The 19453-nt window shown below is 45.0% G+C and overlaps 6 protein-coding genes across 6 annotated transcripts; 3 read left to right on the top strand and 3 right to left on the bottom strand.

Annotated features, from left to right (window-relative positions):
* Positions 1–480: 480 nt before the first annotated feature.
* On the bottom strand, positions 481–2081 carry V865_005378 (DNA repair protein RAD51; the record flags this gene model as incomplete). Its single annotated transcript, XM_066229151.1, has 10 exons — positions 481–523; positions 581–709; positions 760–845; positions 906–1035; positions 1097–1305; positions 1360–1415; positions 1474–1509; positions 1561–1671; positions 1743–1887; positions 1992–2081. 10 exons carry the CDS (start codon positions 2079–2081, stop codon positions 481–483), a joined length of 1035 nt encoding a protein of 344 aa, XP_066085248.1.
* A 403-nt stretch (positions 2082–2484) lies between these two features.
* V865_005377 (uncharacterized protein) lies at positions 2485–5496 on the top strand (the record flags this gene model as incomplete). Its single annotated transcript, XM_066229150.1, has 7 exons — positions 2485–2982; positions 3072–3173; positions 3245–3362; positions 3470–3608; positions 3694–4453; positions 4642–4761; positions 4837–5496. 7 exons carry the CDS (start codon positions 2485–2487, stop codon positions 5494–5496), a joined length of 2397 nt encoding a protein of 798 aa, XP_066085247.1.
* Positions 5497–6399: 903 nt separating this feature from the next.
* On the top strand, positions 6400–9431 carry V865_005376 (uncharacterized protein; the record flags this gene model as incomplete). Its single annotated transcript, XM_066229149.1, has 8 exons — positions 6400–6425; positions 6506–6710; positions 6820–7003; positions 7128–7236; positions 7299–7402; positions 7459–7555; positions 7608–8696; positions 8762–9431. 8 exons carry the CDS (start codon positions 6400–6402, stop codon positions 9429–9431), a joined length of 2484 nt encoding a protein of 827 aa, XP_066085246.1.
* A 1011-nt stretch (positions 9432–10442) lies between these two features.
* On the bottom strand, positions 10443–11488 carry V865_005375 (uncharacterized protein; the record flags this gene model as incomplete). The annotated part of the gene is made up of 4 exons (XM_066229148.1): positions 10443–10549; positions 10632–10757; positions 10832–11185; positions 11248–11488. 4 exons carry the CDS (start codon positions 11486–11488, stop codon positions 10443–10445), a joined length of 828 nt encoding a protein of 275 aa, XP_066085245.1.
* A 391-nt stretch (positions 11489–11879) lies between these two features.
* V865_005374 (transcription elongation factor SPT5) lies at positions 11880–16217 on the top strand (the record flags this gene model as incomplete). Its single annotated transcript, XM_066229147.1, has 15 exons — positions 11880–11954; positions 12021–12042; positions 12134–12141; positions 12203–12335; positions 12402–12418; positions 12486–12582; positions 12640–12881; positions 12935–13927; positions 13985–14082; positions 14140–14332; positions 14387–14769; positions 14831–14945; positions 14997–15077; positions 15135–15470; positions 15534–16217. The coding sequence occupies 15 exons, from the start codon at positions 11880–11882 to the stop codon at positions 16215–16217; spliced, it is 3477 nt and encodes a 1158-aa protein (XP_066085244.1).
* Positions 16218–17314: 1097 nt separating this feature from the next.
* On the bottom strand, positions 17315–19303 carry V865_005373 (uncharacterized protein; the record flags this gene model as incomplete). Its single annotated transcript, XM_066229146.1, has 6 exons — positions 17315–17644; positions 17710–18085; positions 18163–18319; positions 18392–18623; positions 18698–19097; positions 19161–19303. 6 exons carry the CDS (start codon positions 19301–19303, stop codon positions 17315–17317), a joined length of 1638 nt encoding a protein of 545 aa, XP_066085243.1.
* Positions 19304–19453: the final 150 nt, after the last annotated feature.

The raw sequence follows: 19453 nt of genomic DNA, 5'->3' as shown, positions 1-19453 counted from the left end.
GTATCCTTTGATGATAACCGTGACTGTCCGAGGAGTGGGCGAGTTTGACCAATACCCTACGAAAGAGAAAAGATGACAAGGCTTGAGTACGGCTGGTTGAGGTGACGAAACAATGTGATACGGCGGATGATGAAGGTGGGATTTGTGATAGTATGTATCTACTATCTGGTATATGGTACAGTCTGCTGGCAACCGAACAAGAAGCAGCAGGGAAAGATCAGCGCGTCTTGATTATATATCACCCCCATTTAGCACCGACATCCTTACACGCGATTTACTGCGTCATGTGGCAACCGACTCACTCTACTGCCTGATCAGTGACAAGTCATAGCTCAAACAACCCAAACATGCATAAGACGATAGATGAATATATACAAACACACAGGCGAGCTCTCATCATGTGTACAAAGACAATGAACAATCAATGAAGGTATCTCTTCCTAATGGACAGTCCAACGATCCAACCCTAGTCAACGGTGTTTACTGCTCCTTCATCTCTTCTGGATCACCGATACCATTGGCGCTATACACAAAACACGTCAGCATATATCATATAACACTCGAAGTGTAGTATACTCACTTGATAGCGAAGATAGCTTCTGCTTCAGGTAAACAAGGAGAATCCACGATCTTACACACACGCGATGACCCCCTTCCTTTTCGGAGGTTCAGTCGCGTTGTCGAAGCATGAGCCATGATGTTACCCCCGCTATACATCATTGTTAGCTTTTCCCAGAAGACACTCTGCAATCAGCTTACATAGGTTTCTTGGCATCTGCTACTGCGAATTGCCCGCCGTCTACCTGAGCTACCACTTGATTGGTGACTACTACGGCTATACCGAACTATCCGAGAAGAGATCAGCTGGTATCACTGAGACAACCCAATGTTTCACAGCTACTCACTTCATCCGCCAATCTCATGAGTGTTCTAAGGAACTTAGCCAAATGCATCTGTCTAGCTGATAATTCTCCTCGACCAGAGAAATCCGTTCGGTAAAGTGAAGTACACGAATCGACAATGAGTAGTGAGAATCTAAATATCAACCTATGTCAGCTGTTGTCCACCATCAGAACAAAAAGAACAGCCGACGTACCTAGACTCAGCCATCATCGCACTAGCCTGTACCAACAATTGCAATTGATGATCGGCATTATACGCTCTCGCATAAGCTATATTATCCAATACTTCTTCGCCGTTCAATCCGTAACGCTCTGCTACTGCTAACATCCTGACCGGTCGGAATGTACCTTCTGTATCGATATAAAGACATTTCCCTTCTCCACCTCCCATCGACACGGGCAGCTACGAGAACAAGCTGGTCAGCGCCATGCTACGAGAGACGTACGATTAGCTTACCTGACATGTTACTGCTAATGTATGGCATATCTGAGATTTACCAGTTCTAAATTCACCTAAAACAAGCGATGTATTTAGCGGGACTACATTGGAATAATGGTGGAAGTAACTCACCATATAATTCTGTGATCGCACCAGTTTCAATACCACCTAACAGCAAGAGAGTCAGATCGTACATCATTCGTTAAAGTATCAACTCACCTCCTAAGATTGTATCCAAGCCCGTGGATCCAGTAGTGATATGTACCAATTCAGATCTTCTCGAATGCATCTCCGTAGCCGTTGTGAACCCCATCGGTACCATCTTACATGCTTTGTTGCGACGTTGGAGGAAAAGTCAGCTTGACCCCTGGTAGGTGATCATGGGGGGAACGAAAGCTCACCTTCCGTCAATATCTTATCGGCTTTCTGTTCACTTATACCTTTAATCGTACATAACGTTTTCTTAGGTGTGAAAGCAACAGCTTCGACCGTATGATACCCTGCATCAGAGAGTTTCTTCGTATCTTGAGCTGATATTCCTGCTTCCTGTTCAACATTCAAACCGATCAGCCATGTCCATGTAAAGATACACTCAAGCTCTACCCTGGTGGTGTATGTATAGCGAGTTGGATGTAAGAAGGGCAACTCACCTGTAATTTTGCCACCAGCAAGGGAGCCATCAAATCGAAATCTTCTTCACCTTCCCCACCGACAAAAGGATCTTGTTCTTGCGATGCCATATTCGTGACTGTGTTGTGGGTATAACTCGATATCAATGATACAAGACATGTAGAGATGATATGATGAGGAAGGAAGAAGGAAGAAGGAAGAAGGAGAATTGTGATCTGATCTCTTGATTTGTTTTTTTGTATATATCTGCTCAAAGATATACGCGTTGCTACGATCATTAATTACACTCAACCGGTTGACTGGATACACGGGGTACAACGCGTCAATTTGATTCCGCTGGCATACCACATCTTACGTAAGAAGGCTCCGAACTGATGTGGAGGAGTCGCAAAAAGTTGAAAAGCTGAAGAAGAGCTTGTTGACAACGAATGGATTCTATAGTCAGCTATAGATATCATACTGCCATCCATTACAGCCCTCAGAGAAGCCTGAACCTAGACATACTTCGTCAAGATGAGCGGAATACCATCTCTGAACTCATCAATAACCTCAGCATGGTCAACATCCTCTAATTCAAACGCATCGACCATACCAAAGAAGAGGGTCAAACGATCTTTGGGTCTCAACAATAATCCTTCTTCCAACGCCCTAGCTTCAGGATCGTCATCCAACGCACCATCACCTTCTGCCCAACCCAACAGTCGGCCCCAAACTCAAGGTGAATCCTCTACTCAGGTTCAGAATGAAGACAAGACATCTACACCGGTAGTAAGGAGAAAACGACCCAAGCCGGATCCCGAATCAATAGCAGCTAAATATGCACCACCCGACTTGAAATTATCTTTATTAGGTGGATTGCAAGCTCAGATAACTCAATTGATGGAAATTGTCGTTCTGCCATTGTTACATCCTGAAATATATCAGTATACCGGTGTACCTCGTCCGAGAGGTGTTTTATTGCATGGTGTACCGGGAGGTGGGAAGACTCAGTTGGTCAAGTGTTTAGCTGGAGTGAGTACACCTTCCTTCTTCATGATGATTTTCGTGGTTATCAACTTAAACGCGAGGCTGTCTGACTGATGATTCATGGATCATTTTAGGAGCTAGGCCTCCCTTTCATAAACGTTTCCGCTCCCTCAATCGTCTCTGGCATGTCAGGTGAATCAGAGAAGACTCTCAGAGATACGTTCGATGAGGCAAAGGTGAGCTTCTCCTTCAACTGTCGCTGATGAAGAGGCACAAATCTCATTCATACTTTTGGCTTTGGAATTAGAAAATTGCACCTTGTCTATTGTTCCTCGATGAGGTTGATGCGATAACGCCAAAGAGGGAGACAGCTCAAAGAGAGATGGAAAGGAGGATAGTCGCTCAATTGTTGACTTGTATGGATGGTATGTTCTCGTCATTCAGTATCAATCTTGTGACGATAAGCAGAAGTCATTATTCGTATATCATACCGTCACTCGGGGCTGACCTGTAAGATATCTCCAATTTACAGACCTCGCATCATCAGAGGAACCAGTCGTCATAATAGGAGCTACCAACCGACCAGACTCTCTTGATCCAGCATTACGTAGAGCAGGTAGATTTGACCATGAGATCGAGATGGGTGTACCCAGTCAAGAAGGCAGAGAGGAGTGAGTGATATATTTCCCTCATGTCTCATAATATCAACTTAGGGAAGAACGAGATATTGACAAAACAATGTTTGATATGAAATAGAATTCTTCGCGTGCTATGTTCGAATCTTCGTTTATCTGGCGACGTAGATTTCCGTCTATTAGCTAAATCTACTCCTGGGTATATTGGTGCAGATCTCACTGCATTGACTACAGAGGCAGGTGTGATAGCTGTTAAGAGGATATTCGAAGAGATGAGCTCGAATCCAAATCCAGTACCAGTACCAGAACTTACTCAGGAAACAGAGATAAATGGTGATCAAGAGATACTACCTCCGCCAAGCGTATCGGATGGAGTTGAAAATATGATAATAGACGATGTAAACCCCATTGCTATTCCTACTTCTACTCCCACTCTTATTCCATCGACCTCAACTTCCACTTCATTAGTATTCTCGACACTTTCTTCCGATCTGAAAGAAACGGCCATCGCTAAGTTTCTTATCTCTCATCCATCACCACTCACAAGTTCAGAATTGCAATCACTCCATCTAACTTCGGAAGATTTCAAGCAAGCCCTCAAGGTGGTTCAACCAAGTTCGAAACGAGAGGGATTCGCCACTATCCCTGATGTGAGCTGGAGCGATATTGGTGCATTGACGACGATCCGTGATGAATTGCATATGGCGATTGTCCAACCTATAAGACACCCCGAACTATTCAGTGTAGTGGGGATTGACGCTCCTTCCGGTGTGCTTCTTTGGGGACCACCTGGTTGCGGTAAGACGTTATTGGCCAAGGCGGTGGCAAATGAGAGTAGGGCGAACTTCATTAGTGTCAAAGGGCCAGAGCTGTTGAACAAGGTGAGTAATAGTTCTGGAATGTAAAGTAAAATGAAACGTGGTCTGGAAAGGAGATGGGCGAGGTTAGGAAATACAAAAGTAGTCCAGATGAAACATCACCTCGAAGAGTGTGCGAAAAGGGCAGCGCTATAGACCTGAATTACATTGGATGGCACAGTAAGCTGACACGTTGTATGGTTGTACAATAGTATGTCGGTGAAAGTGAAAAAGCGGTCAGACAAGTTTTCATGCGTGCTAGAGCATCTTCACCCTGTGTCATATTCTTCGACGAGTTGGATGCCTTAGTACCTAGACGAGATGATTCTATGGTAAGTGAGATGCATCATATACATCTCAGTCCAAAAGCCGACGTCGAAAGCTGATCTCCGTATTTACTATATCAGTCCGAATCATCCGCTCGAGTAGTCAACACCCTCTTAACAGAACTTGATGGGCTCGATTCCCGAAAGGCAGTTTACGTGATTGGAGCAACCAATCGTCCAGATATGATCGATCCAGCAATGGTCCGTCCTGGTCGATTAGATAAATTACTTTACGTCGATTTACCAAGTCCTGAAGAACGTTTCGAGATCCTCAAAACTCATACAACACGAAATAAAACTCCTATATCTCCTGAAGCGTGGAATGGGATTAGGGATATTGTCTTGTCTGATAAATGTGATGGGTTTTCTGGAGCGGATGTTTCGAATTTACTTAGGGAAGCCTCTACTCTCGCGTTGAGAAATACTTTAGAATCGCTTGGTGCGTTTGAGGTCAATCCTGAGAATGATCCTCTGTCGGGAGATAGGGAGATGGAAGAGAAGAAGGCGAAGAACGCACAAGTGATTGTAACTCAAGATCATTTTGTGAAAGCTTCATTGAAAACTCAACCTTCTGTTAGTAAAGAGCAGAGATTGAAATATGAGAGAATGAGAGACAAGTATGCGGGCGTACCTACCAAAGGAAAACGATCGAGAGAAGGTGGATTGATAGATAGAGAGGATGATAGGAAGGTTAGTAAAAAGGATGAGGGAGAGGGAGAAGGGCAGATGGACGTGGCGTAGTACCATGGTGTAATGGGATGAATATGGTTGGAGGGATTGTCATCATCGATACAGCTGCAGTCAACATTATACTTTGCATTTCTGTAGCTATCTTAGCAGTCATAGCAGTCATTGCTTTTGTCACTCTATAATGCACCTGATCGCTCTGAGATTCATATACACAAGCCATGGTGACAAGGAGCAGTCCACGATGTGATGAAGCACGAGAGTGAAATGTGAATATGCCACGTTATCGCTATGATCGGTGTCACTGTTAGCGCGTCGGTCATGTCCTGCTCGTTGAGTCCAGATCTGTGCATCTGCTGGTACCAGTCACCAGTCACCAGTCACCCTCAATCTCAACCTCAATTTCGGTCCCGTATCACCTCTCATAGAAATACTTACATTCTTCTCCTTCCTCGTATATTCTTGATCTATCATCTTTTATTGGGTTGATCCCTCTCTTCCCTCAACATACCTCATACCCCTCTCACAGTCAAAAACTCTAGACCCTCATTCAATCAACTCGATCACACATACAAATACAGTATCCTCCCTCGGTGTTCAGTACGATCCTTTCACCTCTTTAAATCCCAAAGGACCTGGCCTGGTGATACTCGCTAATTGTATTCTATTCGTTGGAATCAACCCAATCCTCGTTACGTTTGGTAATTAGCATATCGTACCAAGGTTGGTTGGACTCTCCTGGTTTATAGATCCAAGTTGGATGCTCATAATATACAACCAACCACGATTTTCATGGCCAGTAGGAAATAAGACAGTACCTCGATACACCGAACTTGATCGAGATTGCTCGAAGAACAATCAATCTCAGCCAAGTGATTCTACAAAAACATCCAATAATTCCATTCATCCCAATCATCACCTCTATCCATATAATCCATATCAAATAGTCAGTCAAAGATGAGACCCAAGGTATTAGAGATATCGTAAGTCACCTCCTGGCTCATTACCTTATACACAATGATGATTTCGATCACCTGAACCGAGCTGATGATACTCTTTATAGCTGGCACGAGACCCAGGCTGTCTATTCATGCGATTTCCAACCTCTCCCTTCTACCCAACTTAAAAGGTTGTTAGCAGCTTCGACAAGTCAAAGTGAGAATGAAGAGCAAAGTGCTAGTACAAGCACGAGTACGAGTGCTGGTGCAGGGGTGGGAACGGTGAGACAATATAGATTGGCTACTGCTGGTGGGGATTCAAAGGTTCGAGTGAGTATTGAGTAATTCCTCTCTGCTTCTTCACCATCGAATTCATATCATAGTAGAAGGTTGATTGCAAATTCTATGATGAGCTGATGATATTGGGATCACTGTATAGCTATGGATGATCCACCCTAACATCCCTTCCATATCATCATTACAACATACTGCATTGACAGGACAGGAGATCACACCCCATCCACCAAGAGTAGAATACCTCACTACGCTGTCGAAACATACTGCTGCGGTCAATGTGGTGAGGTTTAGTCCGAATGGTCAGATGTTGGCTTCGGCCGGTGATGGTGAGTCCAGTCGTTGCTTCCATCGTCATATCACCCACGAATCGCTGCTTCGATCATTATCTACTTCCCACTCATCTTCTTCCGATGCCCTTGTGCTGACGAGATATCATATTATACACCTTAGACGGAAACGTTATCCTTTGGGTACCTTCAGATAGACCCGTGGTGTCTTTCGGTGAGAACCCGGATGATGTACAGGACAAAGAGCATTGGAGATTACAGAAGATGTTACAGTGAGCTTTCTCTGCCATCTCTCTCTGGTCGAACATAAGCTGACAGATTCACTTCGATGCAGAGTGACGACAAAACATGTATATGATCTGTCTTGGTCACCGGATGGAGAATTCTTCATAGCTGGTTCGACTGATAACACCGCCACTATCTGGAAAGCTGCTACAGGTGAGCTGTCTACTACTGGACCAGAAGATCATAGCTGATATAAATATGCAATTCAGGTGAATGTGTGTTTGCTCTGCGAGAGCATACACATAACGTACAGGGTGTATCTTGGGATCCGTTGAACGAGTATATCGCTACTCAGAGCAGTGATCGGTAAGCTGGCTCTTTTGTGTTCTTCATAAAATCGCGCTAACGATACCCACAGTTCCGTTCACGTCAACACGTTCGCAATCCGAAACAACATCCCAGATGTTCATCCCGTTTCTCGAGCGACACGGATGGAGATTCGTCATTCTCGTACGCCATCTATACCCTCTAGCACACGACCAAATCTTGCCAGAAGAGCATCTACCACTTCAGAAACGGGATCAGTGATCACGACAACCTCTGAATATCCTGAACAAACACCTCTTCATCACACTTCAGTTTCAGGTGCACCAGTTACGCCCAACGCATCGGTGCCTTCGACGCCTCAAGCCGCCGCCATGAACCCACCACTCACCTCTAACCGACCTGGATCCAGACGATCATCATTCTCGGGCTCACAAGCTGCTGCCTCCCCATCACTTAGCGCAGCTGCGTTCCCAGGTCGAGGTAGATCCCCATCACCTATTCCACCTTTACCTGCTATCAGGGCACCACCCACATCAACATCTGCAATCATGCAAAGACTCTATGGTGAAGAGGGAGTAACGCGATTCTTCCGTCGATTGACCTTCTCACCTGATGGCAGTCTACTCCTTACCCCTGCTGGCCAAATCGAAGATCAGATTTTCAAGGGATCGCCAATGCTATCCACCCGATCACTATCTCAAGATACACTCGACAGAGAGCCCACTTCCGCTTCAGCCGGTCCATCCTCTGTACCCAAACCCAAAAATGTTGATAATGGGAAACCCACTGTGTACATCTACTCAAGATCGAATTTGGCAAAATCACCTGTAGCTCATCTACCAGGACATAAAACTGCTGCTGTTGCTATCCGTTTCTCGCCGATTTTTTATGATCTACGTACTTCGTCTTCATCTTCGTTCAATACTGGTGAACCGAAACATATCACTTTGGACAGGAGTGATCCATCCCCTATCAACGTGTCCTTATCTATGCCCCCTCCACCTGCACCTCAAGGGGAGAAAGAGAAAGACAAACCACTAGGTAGTGTCTTCGCTTTGCCTTACAGGCTGCTATACGCTGTGGCTTGTCAGGATTCAGTATTGTTGTATGATACGCAGCAAGCTGGCCCGATCGCCATTTTCAAGGGATTACATTATGCTGGATTTACCGATATTGCTTGGTGCGTTTAAGCTTGGATTTCTTTTCTTTCACCTGCTTCAATAGTTGATGATCTGTGATACGCAGGTCCCCCGATGGACAAACTCTCATACTTTCCTCTTCGGATGGATACTGCTCCATTGTAGTATTCGATCTCAACGAATTAGGTACCGTCCACCCCACCCAACAACATCATCGACAATTAGCTGCTATCGCTCAATCTCACTCTTCTTCCTCTACTTCATCACATACTATGCCTACCCCAATTTCCCACAGGGAGACCAGTTCGGCCAACGCCACTCCAACACCTGTACCGCACTCTCCGGCAGTCAGTGTAGCCAGACATTCACCTGCTCCGGTATTTGGTAGTAGGAGTGAAAGAGAGGGATCCACAGCGAGTAGTATACCCGCTGCACCGGTTTTCGTACCTACTGTCAACCCCAGTGCAGGACCTGGCGTCGCATCAAGTGTAGCCAGTGCCAGTTCCTTTGAGGGCGTTTCTTTACCGACTCCATCGGATGAGGTGGATACGTTCTCTTTTGGACGCAATAGAACGTTGTCGATGACGGGAAGTGAAAATTCAAATACGGGATTGGGACTTGGTGTAGGTGTAAGTGTGGAAGAAAGTGGATTGAAGAGACCTGCGAGTACAAGTGGTAATGAGATAAGTCAACAGCAGGAGGGACAGGCGGAAGGACAGCCGAAAAAGAAGAGGAGGATAGCGCTGACTCATTTGGGAGATGATGTTGGGCAGTAGACTGGGAGTAATGGATCGGTAATGATAATAATGATAGACGAGGAGTCGGTGCGGTGATATACAGTATGAGAAGTCAACGTCGGCGAACAAAAGGCAGATAATGGTAGATTCGAATGCCAGCAGAACGATCGAGGTTACATAGGGAATTCGAGAATGAGGAAACGAACCAACCCAACAAATTGATTCCCATTCCTACTTCATGGATCTGATGGGATGGGTGAAGAGTAATGGGAATGACACGAAAATGCAGTGGTATCAATTGAGTATGTTCACCAAAAGTAATTTGAGCGTTTGATCTTTCATTGCATTCCAACCATTTTGAGTTGATGTGATTTTCATTGTTTAGTCTCTTTGGGTATATATATATATATATAACGTATATGTATGTAATTTGTTCAATCTTTAGTTTTCAATGTAGTTGATCGATCATAGAGAGGAAACGAGCTTTTGCTTTTCTTAGTCTTTTATTCTTTTTTCGATTTGATGAGTATTCTTGTGAGAAGAAAGATACAGTGATTGAACATGCATTGATTCTATTGTATCGTTTACATATACGTGCATGTTTACAAGAAATCACGTTGATTTGGATATGAACATATATATATATGGTTTCGTTAAATGTCATTGAGCATCGAAGATCGTGAGCGAGGAAGGGTTATCAGGGTAAGATTACAAGTGAACTGAAATTAACAAAGATGGATGATATGATAACGGTGATGATTGGATATCCATGAATCTGAACAATAAATGTTTCAAAACAGTGAGGGAACGAGAGGCAGAGTGAATATGGTAACAGAGTGATATTGGGGAAATAGTTATTTCAATATGTACAAAAGAGGAAATACAGGATGACGATTAAATGTGACAAATTGGACGAATTTGGAAAAATGTATATATATACAAGAATAGAATGTTATTGTATGGAACGACAGACAACAGAGGCCATTCCACAGAATATTTGAAAGTGCAGGTAAGTAGATACTTGTCTTTCTGGATACGGGAACTGATCGTTCAGAGATCAAGTAAGAAATCATCTTTTGGTTGATGATTGATATCCAGATGAAGGTCATCTTGGGTGGGAGGTAACTCGAGTTCGAAAGATAGATCGTTATCTCCAGCTGTACCGTATCACATATACATCGCATGTCAACACTTACCATCCCAATGATCTCTAGACATTTTCATTTCAGCACAACTCACGTATATTGACCGGACTTTCAAGATCCAGATCTAAATCCATGTTGACACTTGAAGTCGATTGAAGAGGTTGTAGAACCTCATCGTTTTGATGGTCTGCAAAAGCATGATGCGATTCATATTTCCTCTCTACGAAGACACGAAGACAAGTTCGATTAATCAGGTTATCGCCTTGATATTATAGAAGGAATTGACGAACTGACCTTTGATAGTCGGAGGCATATATTCAACTTCATCAACCTCATCTTCCTTCCCCTCCTCAACTTTTAATCTTGACTTGGACTTGGTCTTTGAGATATTTGAGTTCGATGGTCCAGGCCCAGGGGTGTACACCTTCAATGTGCTTTTGAGCTTACCGCTCTTGGCCTGAGAGGGGGTTTGGCTTTGAAGGATGGTGAGAGAAGGTTTCTTGGTTTTCAAAGAGGGTGTCGAGGCTATCCTAGGCTTTAAGCTGATTCGAGATGACTGCAGCTCTGTAGATTTCGAGGACAGCGCTGTTCTGGAAGGTTTGACTGAGGGGCCTTTTAGGTCTAGTGGATTTCTACTTGATTTGAGAGCTATCATATGACCAACTGTAAGCTACGTACACTTGCCAGGCGACGTTGACACATTAGCTTACTCTTCTTGTCGTCGACTGTTTCTCCGAGTTTGTCGGTTCCTGGGTTTATCTTGCTCTCCCTTACATCTTTATCCAAGATATTCCTAGAGGTTGAAGTCGACTTGGAAGTTAGGATGTTCTCCTTTGTATGGGACGAAGTTGATTTGATCTTATTTGCTGATGACAAGGTATGAACGACACTGCCTGCCCTCCGGACGGGGTGGATGAGATTCTCATTGTGTGGTTGTCTTCTTGATGACATTTCGGATTTGCTTCTCTATCTTTGAGGCTCAAGTAAATGTACAGCTGAAGAGAGCGAGGGAGAGATCAGGTTGAATGATCAGTTGGTAATCTTACGGGTCCAGGTAATGTTCAAAGTCACACGCGTACTACTTCCTGTGTGAATTATCTGACACATGGATTTACTGTAATTTATCCCATTTCACACTCACCACCATAGCCACCCCTCTCCTCCCTCCATGTTTAACCGGACTGAGACTGACACTTACAACTCAGATACAGATATAAACCCCTCTTCATACTCAGTCACTTCTGCATATCCAATATACCCCTCTCCCGCTCAGCAAGACAATCGGAAGGACAGAGCTGTATCATCTGACTGGACCGACAATCAAGGGAAAAGGCAAACCAACATGTCAGATATTGAAGATCCGTCTTCACCTGTTGACCTGAAATCCGAAGATGAGAGACCAGTAACGAAGAAGAGGGTGAGTAATCTTCTCAGCAATTTTTCATTTAACAGGACAAATGACTGAGATGAATCGTATATATAGCCAAGAATAGTAGATCCTGACGGTTAGTTTCGCTGGATCCATTATCCCTTCACATACAAAGACTTTCAACTGACTTTTGCTGTATAAACTGATGTTCCATTGAAAACGCGCAGAAGAAGATGTGAGTGCAGCTTGTTCGTGCTTCTAGTGACTACATTCCCAGCTGACAGCTTAATGTGTAGGACGTTGATGATGCAGATGAAGTAGCAAAAGCAGACGATGAGAAAGCTGAAGAGGACGTAGAAAATGATTTAGACGAGGATGAAGATGATGAAGATGACGAGGAGGACGAGGATGATGATGAAGAGAATGATGGTCAGTCAATCTAACCCCGTTCATTATCTTCAGAATGACGAGCTGACATGCTTCAACACGTCGCAGGTGAAAGGCGTCGAAAGGTCAGCTGATTGATGGATTTGATGTCAAAGATGGATCAGGCTGACACGTTGTGCTTCTTGAATGTAGCGTCGGAGAAAGCAAAAGAGATATAGGTTCTTGGATGTCGAAGCTGAAGTAGATGATGAAGACGAAGAGGAAGATGAGGATAATGATTATGGAGATGGTCAGTAATTATGAAGTTTACTATACGTGATCATCAGCTGACTTGATAAATCCATAGTCGCCGAGTTCATCGACGAAGCACCTGAAGAAGGAGCTGCTCAGAGTGATTACCAACATCGAAGATTGGATCGAACGATCGGTAGAAACGAGGAAGAAGATGTACAGGATATAGTACAGAGATTGAAAGAGAGACATGCCCGAACGGCTGCAGCGAGATACAATGGTGATAGTGATGCTGTACCTCAGAGGTTGTTGATGCCCGGTGTGAATGATCCTAGTTTATGGAGGGTATATGTCAAGGTAAGCTTCTGTCTTACTGCCAAGGTCAAAAGCTTAGCTGACGATTTATGTAGACTGGTAGAGAAGCTGCAATTTGTGCCTCTATCTTCCGAAAAGTCTTCTCCCAACAATATTCGGCCAACCCCATTGAGGTAATCTCAGTATTCTTCCGAGACTCACTGCAGGGAATGATTTTCCTTGAAGCTCGACAATCTGCCGCTGTCAGTGCTGCTATCGCCGGTATCGTCGGTATCTTCCCCTCAAGAGGTGTATCGCTTGTACCCATTGAGGAAATGGCTCCTTTGCTCAAGATTAAGAAGAAGGACGTAAACTTAACACCAGGAATGTGGATCAGGATGAAGAGGGGTAAACATACGGGTGACTTAGCTCAGGTGGTAGACACGGATCAGATCACAAGTGGAGTAGTCGGAATCAAGTTCATACCTAGGATCGATCTCACCCCTAGAGAAAAGAGGAAAGAGAGAGCAGCCAACGGGAAAGGATTCACATCTTCTATAAAACCACCTTCAAGATTGTTTTCATACGACGATGTTAGGAAAATCTATGGTCGACAGAGTGTGAGACAAGGTGCTCAGGGAAGTTATTTTTTTGATAATGACGAATACATCGATGGGTTCTGTGTCAAAGACGTCAAGATCAATGTGATTGAAAGTGAAAATGTTAATCCAACTTTAGAAGAGATATCGAGATTTTCAGGAGATGATCAATCTACTGCTAAATTCGATTTATCCGCTATAGCAGATGCCAACAAAAACCTGACTGTGTCGGTTCTGTTGCCTGGTGATCAAGTTGAAGTGTACGAAGGTGAACAAACTGGATTATATGGTGTTGTCGAAACGGTAACTTCGGATGTAATATCGATAAAAGCTATAGGAGGTGAAGTGCACGATCAAATTATCGAAGTTCCCTCTAGAAGCGTGAGGAAAAGATTCGATATTGGTGAACATGTTAAAGTGTTGGCGGGCAAGAACCAAGATGCAACTGGTATGGTGGTGGAAGTGAAAGGTGATGTGGTTACATTAATGTCTGATCAAGGGGAACAAGAGGTAAGCCCATTCTTGGAGAATCACAGATCACTGCTGGACGCTGACTTTCGGGTGTAGATCAAAGTGTTCTCGAAAGATATCAGAAAGGCCGCGGATACTTCCAACACGACTAAGACTGGTGGATTGTATGATCTGCATGACTTGGTCATGCTAGAGTGAGCTAGAACTGCGCGAGTAGGTCGAATGCAAATCAGCTGACCAATCCAATCTAGTTCTACCACCGCTGCTGTTGTCACAAAAATCGAGGGAGCCTTACTGCGTGTACTAGATCAGAATGGTGCTGCTAGATCTGTCACACCCGATCAAGTGACATTGAGAAGAGATAACAAGCGATTGGCTGTTGCTACCGATTCTCAAGGAAACGATATGAAAGTGGGAGATAACATGAAAGAAACTGAAGGAGAGGTGAGCTAACTTGTCGAGAATACCTACAACCATTCAGCTGACACTGCACATCAGAATCGACAAGGAGAAGTGATAAACATATTCCGATCGCTTTTCGTCTTCTTACACAACCGAGATCTCACCGAGAACAATGGTGTATTCGTTGCTCGAGTTCAATCATTAATCTCAGTCACACCGAAATCTGCCGTAAGCGACTTGGGCAAGATCAACCCTGCATTGAACCAGCAATTACCTTATGGCGGTGCATCGCTCATGCCTCCTCCCGCTACCAATATCAATCGAAATAGGTTGATCAACACACTTGTCGTGGTAATCAAAGGAACAAGTAAAGGTTTATTGGGTACAATTAGAGATATCCAAGGTGATAATGCCAGAGTGGAATTGAAGACCAACAACAAGACTTTGACGATTGCTTTGACTTCTCTGAAGAGGAAAGAGTAAGTGTCTGCATTTTCAATGAGTAGCGTCAGATCAGCTGACAGGCGACATACAAATCAGCCAAAAAACAGGTGCAACTTTCCCGCTCGAAGCTGGTGGTGGACCTGGCGGGTACGGACGTGGTGTGGGTGCTGGTGGATATGATGTTAACCCTTACAATGGTGCTCCAATGAATGTGAGTGAGACATAAATGAGCCAACGTTCCACGTGCTGATGGTAAGGTTAGGGCGGACAAACTCCTGGAGGTTTCGGTGGGAGAACTCCAGCTGCGAGATTCGGTCAGACACCAAATCCATATGCTGCAGGTGTAAGTATACCGATTCCCCTTTCGTATCTCATACATAGAGCTGACATAACGTTCCAGGGTGTCGGAGGTGGCAAAACACCAAATCCCTACGCTGCTGGTGCTGGTGCAGGAGGCCGAACACCCGCACCTGGCTGGGGTGCTGGTGGTAAGACCCCAGCGCCAGGATGGGGAGGTGCAGGAGGTAAAACTCCTGGATGGGCTGGTAGCGGTGGCAAGACACCCGCTCCTGGGTTTGCGGATGGTGGAAGAACGCCTGCTTGGGGTGCCGGAGCTGCTGGTATGGGTGGTAAAACACCTAATCCTTATGGGGCCGGTGCCGGACCTTCGGGAGGCAGGACACCTGCTCCGGCTGGATCTACGTATGGGTCTGGTATGGACGCTGGGGGATCAAGGGTTAGTCACGCATTTCTTCCATGTTGCACGCTAAGATGTACCAGCTGACACGTCACTGTGTAGTACAATAATGGACCTATCACTGCGCCCACACCATATGGAGGACCCCCAACTGTACAATCCGCACCTACTCCTGCTGCGCCATCTAACCCATACTCTGCACCTACACCTTACGGCGCTCCCACACCATTCGCTGGTCCACCAACTTACGCTGCTCCTACACCCGGTGCAGCCTTATCAGCTCCTACACCAGGCCTAGGTGGCCCAACGCCCTACGGAGCACCTACGCCTTTCGGAGCTCCAACACCTTATGGTGGAGGTGCAGGCAGTGGTCCTCAAGTGGCAACAGGGGGAATACCTTGGGATTGGGCACTTGATTTCCGAAATGTCATAGTGGAAGTTGGATCCTCGTCGAAACCCAACAGTAGATCACCACTTCATTTCCAGAGAGGTGCTCATGACGGCAAGAGATTCGGCTACGATCAGATCAACGGAGAATCATGTCATTGTATCTCGCTTGACGATTCGAGTATCATCGAAGATATACCTGCTGAATATCTCCGACCCTGTAAACCCGATCAACCTGGACAGGTGGTCGTGTGTATTGGTGGAGGACCCGAACAGAAAGGTCAACAACGAACGACACGGTATGAGAACGATGGAAGTTGGATGATGGAGATGGATCATGGTGATTTGGGAGCTTTGGTGGTTGATTCGGGAGATCTTTGTAGGATCTGGAAAATGTAATTTGGCTGGAAGTGGAGACGAATGGTCTTGTGCGTGTATCATTGATTTGCAGTAACAACAACGTAATGCATCTTACATATACATACTATCTTGCAAATATATCATGATTGCCGTATGGTGATCAGTAACTAATAGTTCGAACTAATGCTGCCCAAAAGGTATGAGAAACGTCGAGAGTGGACATTCGCTAGCAGATGCTAGCGGCTCAGGTATAGCATGTGAATGAATTATCAGAAACCCCTAGCCCACAGGAGAGGACCATGCACGAAGAGGTCCCACGTCCGTTATATACCTATCTTAGAAAGTAATGGTTCCAGACATTTCAAAGCGTACCGTGGTAGTCTCCGGTTGTGAAGAGATCTAATCAGCTTTTCAAGTTTACATAAGGAGCAACCACAGAGTGGCTGTGGGTTCAATTCTCAGATTCTCGGACCATTAAAAAGCTGTTTTTGCGCCTGCGATAATCTTGAAAGGGTAAAACATGCATGGATCGCTTGATCATGGGGTAAAGATCTGATCCGTCAGACCTTTGTAGCAACGCTTGAGTGCATTTCTGACGCTGAAGCGAAAATTCGTGAATTAAAAGCGGTTCAAAGTGGCTATCTCTGAGGAGTGTGCAGTACCTAAAGATACAGTACTTGGGTGCATGCGGTACTCGTCATTTTACTTCTTACTTATGTTGGCACGGTGGCTTCCTATAAAACCATCCTCAGGCAAAGAACATCCAGTGACGAGAGGAACTTTGGATTCTGAAGACATGATACAAGCTTATGAGTGATGCTGAGGAGGAATACAGTCTGACAACGCCGATTGATATGATGTGCTGATGTAATTGTTCAAACCCCTCTGTCTGATCCCAGAGAGGCTCGCAATCAGCGACTAATATTCACAGCCCAACCTAAAGCCTTATGTACCAGATGTGCGTAGAGTCGCATACGAAGCTCTGGTCAAACAGCATGAGTACGGGTTGCTCTTCGCACGATGGTCAGAATCACGTCTGTACGACCATTCTTATAATTACATATCACGCTTCCAGTACCAGCTACGTGGTGATTCCTCAAAGCTATTCTGCTCATCCTCAATATCTCGGGCAGCCATCAACTTTTCTCCTTGGAGCCATTCTCGTTCTTGAAGCTGCCGGAGCGATACGAGTAGGCACCTATCTTATAAGATAAGCAGTGGTCGGCAGCGTCACAACGTGTCGGGAACTTTTGACGAATTCGCTTGACACAACTTTCAAACTCGGTGCCTAAACTCAAACAACTCTGATCATCCAGAGGCCTATACAACCTGCGCCTTATCCCTCTCAGGAGGCTCCATCTGATGTCCATTGGGATTTGTACGAACCATTCGAAGGGAGCTGCACTCAGATCGAACATCGGAGCGCCTTCAATCATCCCAAAGGAAGTGTTTCTAGCCGTATGATTCTGCACTCGGGTGAATGCATGTCAGATGAAAACGAAAGACAAGCTGCAGATTCAGGAGGACTTACAGTTCGTACAATCCCACCACCCCAGATATCATTGGGATTGCTAAACGCTGCGACCATAAGAGGTAGGTCGTCCATATAAGAAGCCGCGAGAAACACATCGGCAAAGGAAAGAGACCCAATACTATTCCATAAGTAGAGATAAGTCCGAATGTTGTCCAACACATCTGAGGCATCATACTTGAGGCAAAATCGGATCAAGTCAATGAATTCCCGGAATTCCTCAGGAGCTGGAGACTTGATCTCGAAAGGGTTATATAGGAATGCAAGGAACAGCTTGACCGTTCGTGACGTTTCGATCTCTGTATCGGTGAGCTCTAACTCTGTGGCACTTTGGACCTGGACTTGAGGGAATGCCAATACGTCCTTGAATGTCGAGCTACAGTATGCAAAATCACCGTTCGATGTCAGATCGGTTTCCGTTATTGACAGTGGTAGAAATGGACCGCAACAGACCTGGTATGATTGAGGGTATCTCGGTGGGTATCAAACTTCACCCCATCGCTTGTGATGATCGTCAAGTCGGAATCGTCGAAGTGATAATTTAGCTTAGATAGATATTTCTGGGTATAAGACTCTGTTGGGCGCGATTTTTCAATATCAATTCGATCATCTGTCCAGGAATTTGCTCATCACATCACTCATCAAGTTTTTACTGAGGTCATTTGCAGGAGATACGATGTACTGTATTCGAAGTTCCGCGTGATCTCCTGGAAATCTGAAGCTACCGAATTCCAGCAAGTCGGATCTCTACGGTTCTTTGCCTTGTACGGGCTTAAACGAGGGGAAGATCGCATGGCTCGGCATATCCCGTATATGTATTTGTCTGAAAGAGAGGAAAAAGACTGTATGGCCATGGCGGTAGGATCCATTATGTTGACTGATCCGATTGAGCCCCAAAACGGATTGTGGGTGAGCTCCGGTCAACCAAGCGCATGTGTAAGTCTTTGAACGGTATGCTAAAGAATGTAGCGTCCTAGCAATAACTCACCCCGTCTTCAGTGACTTCTGAGTATCTATCTCCTTCTGGCCATATGAAAGCTTGGCCATGAGCTATTGCACAAGTGGCAATATCAGGTAGATTTGCTTTGTCAGCGAAAGAGAAGAAATACCAAGCACCTAGTTGTTTGTCCATTATCCATTTATAAATTTGCTGTATGAGCTTGAAATACAATTGTGAGGCTTTCAGTGCCCTGAGGAGGAGGGCCAGACTGTAATGATCTTCACAAAACCTCCAGGCGTATCGGGGTTCTGGGGTCTCCAGCGTTCCACCATAGCATAGTCGAACGAATAATTCCAAAATATCGGAATGACCGTTGTTCAAGAAAATGATCCCCTTACTAGCTTGCTCTCTTCCCTCAACATCGGACACAATTTGTCGAAGGACCAGACTGGGAACCACGTCACATCAATCATAGCCGTCGTTGTCATGGAATTAAACAAGCTGGACTAACCTACGTTTAAGGATCGTCTCCCTGTCGACATTGAATTGGACTAAATCGCATGATATGAGCGCAAAGTCCGTCTCGGTATTATATTTCGGATGAAGGGTTCGTGGGAGCTTTAATGTACCCGTGAAGTTGCGAATGGTGACCATCTGGAGCAATGCGTACAAGCTCTTCCAGGGAACAGCAGGGGAAGAGGAATGAGATCTGAAAGGGCTAGTTTGCAATTTGATAATGGTATCGACAGTGGATGCTCAGTCGGAAAGAATGGCATGACAAGGTTCATAATGTATGCGGAAGAG

This window comes from Kwoniella europaea, chromosome 1, assembly GCF_036810445.1.
Source record: "Kwoniella europaea PYCC6329 chromosome 1, complete sequence".
Taxonomy (NCBI): domain Eukaryota; kingdom Fungi; phylum Basidiomycota; class Tremellomycetes; order Tremellales; family Cryptococcaceae; genus Kwoniella; species Kwoniella europaea.
The sequence above is the reverse complement of the archived record's forward strand: the minus strand, read 5'-3'. Positions and strand labels throughout refer to the sequence as shown.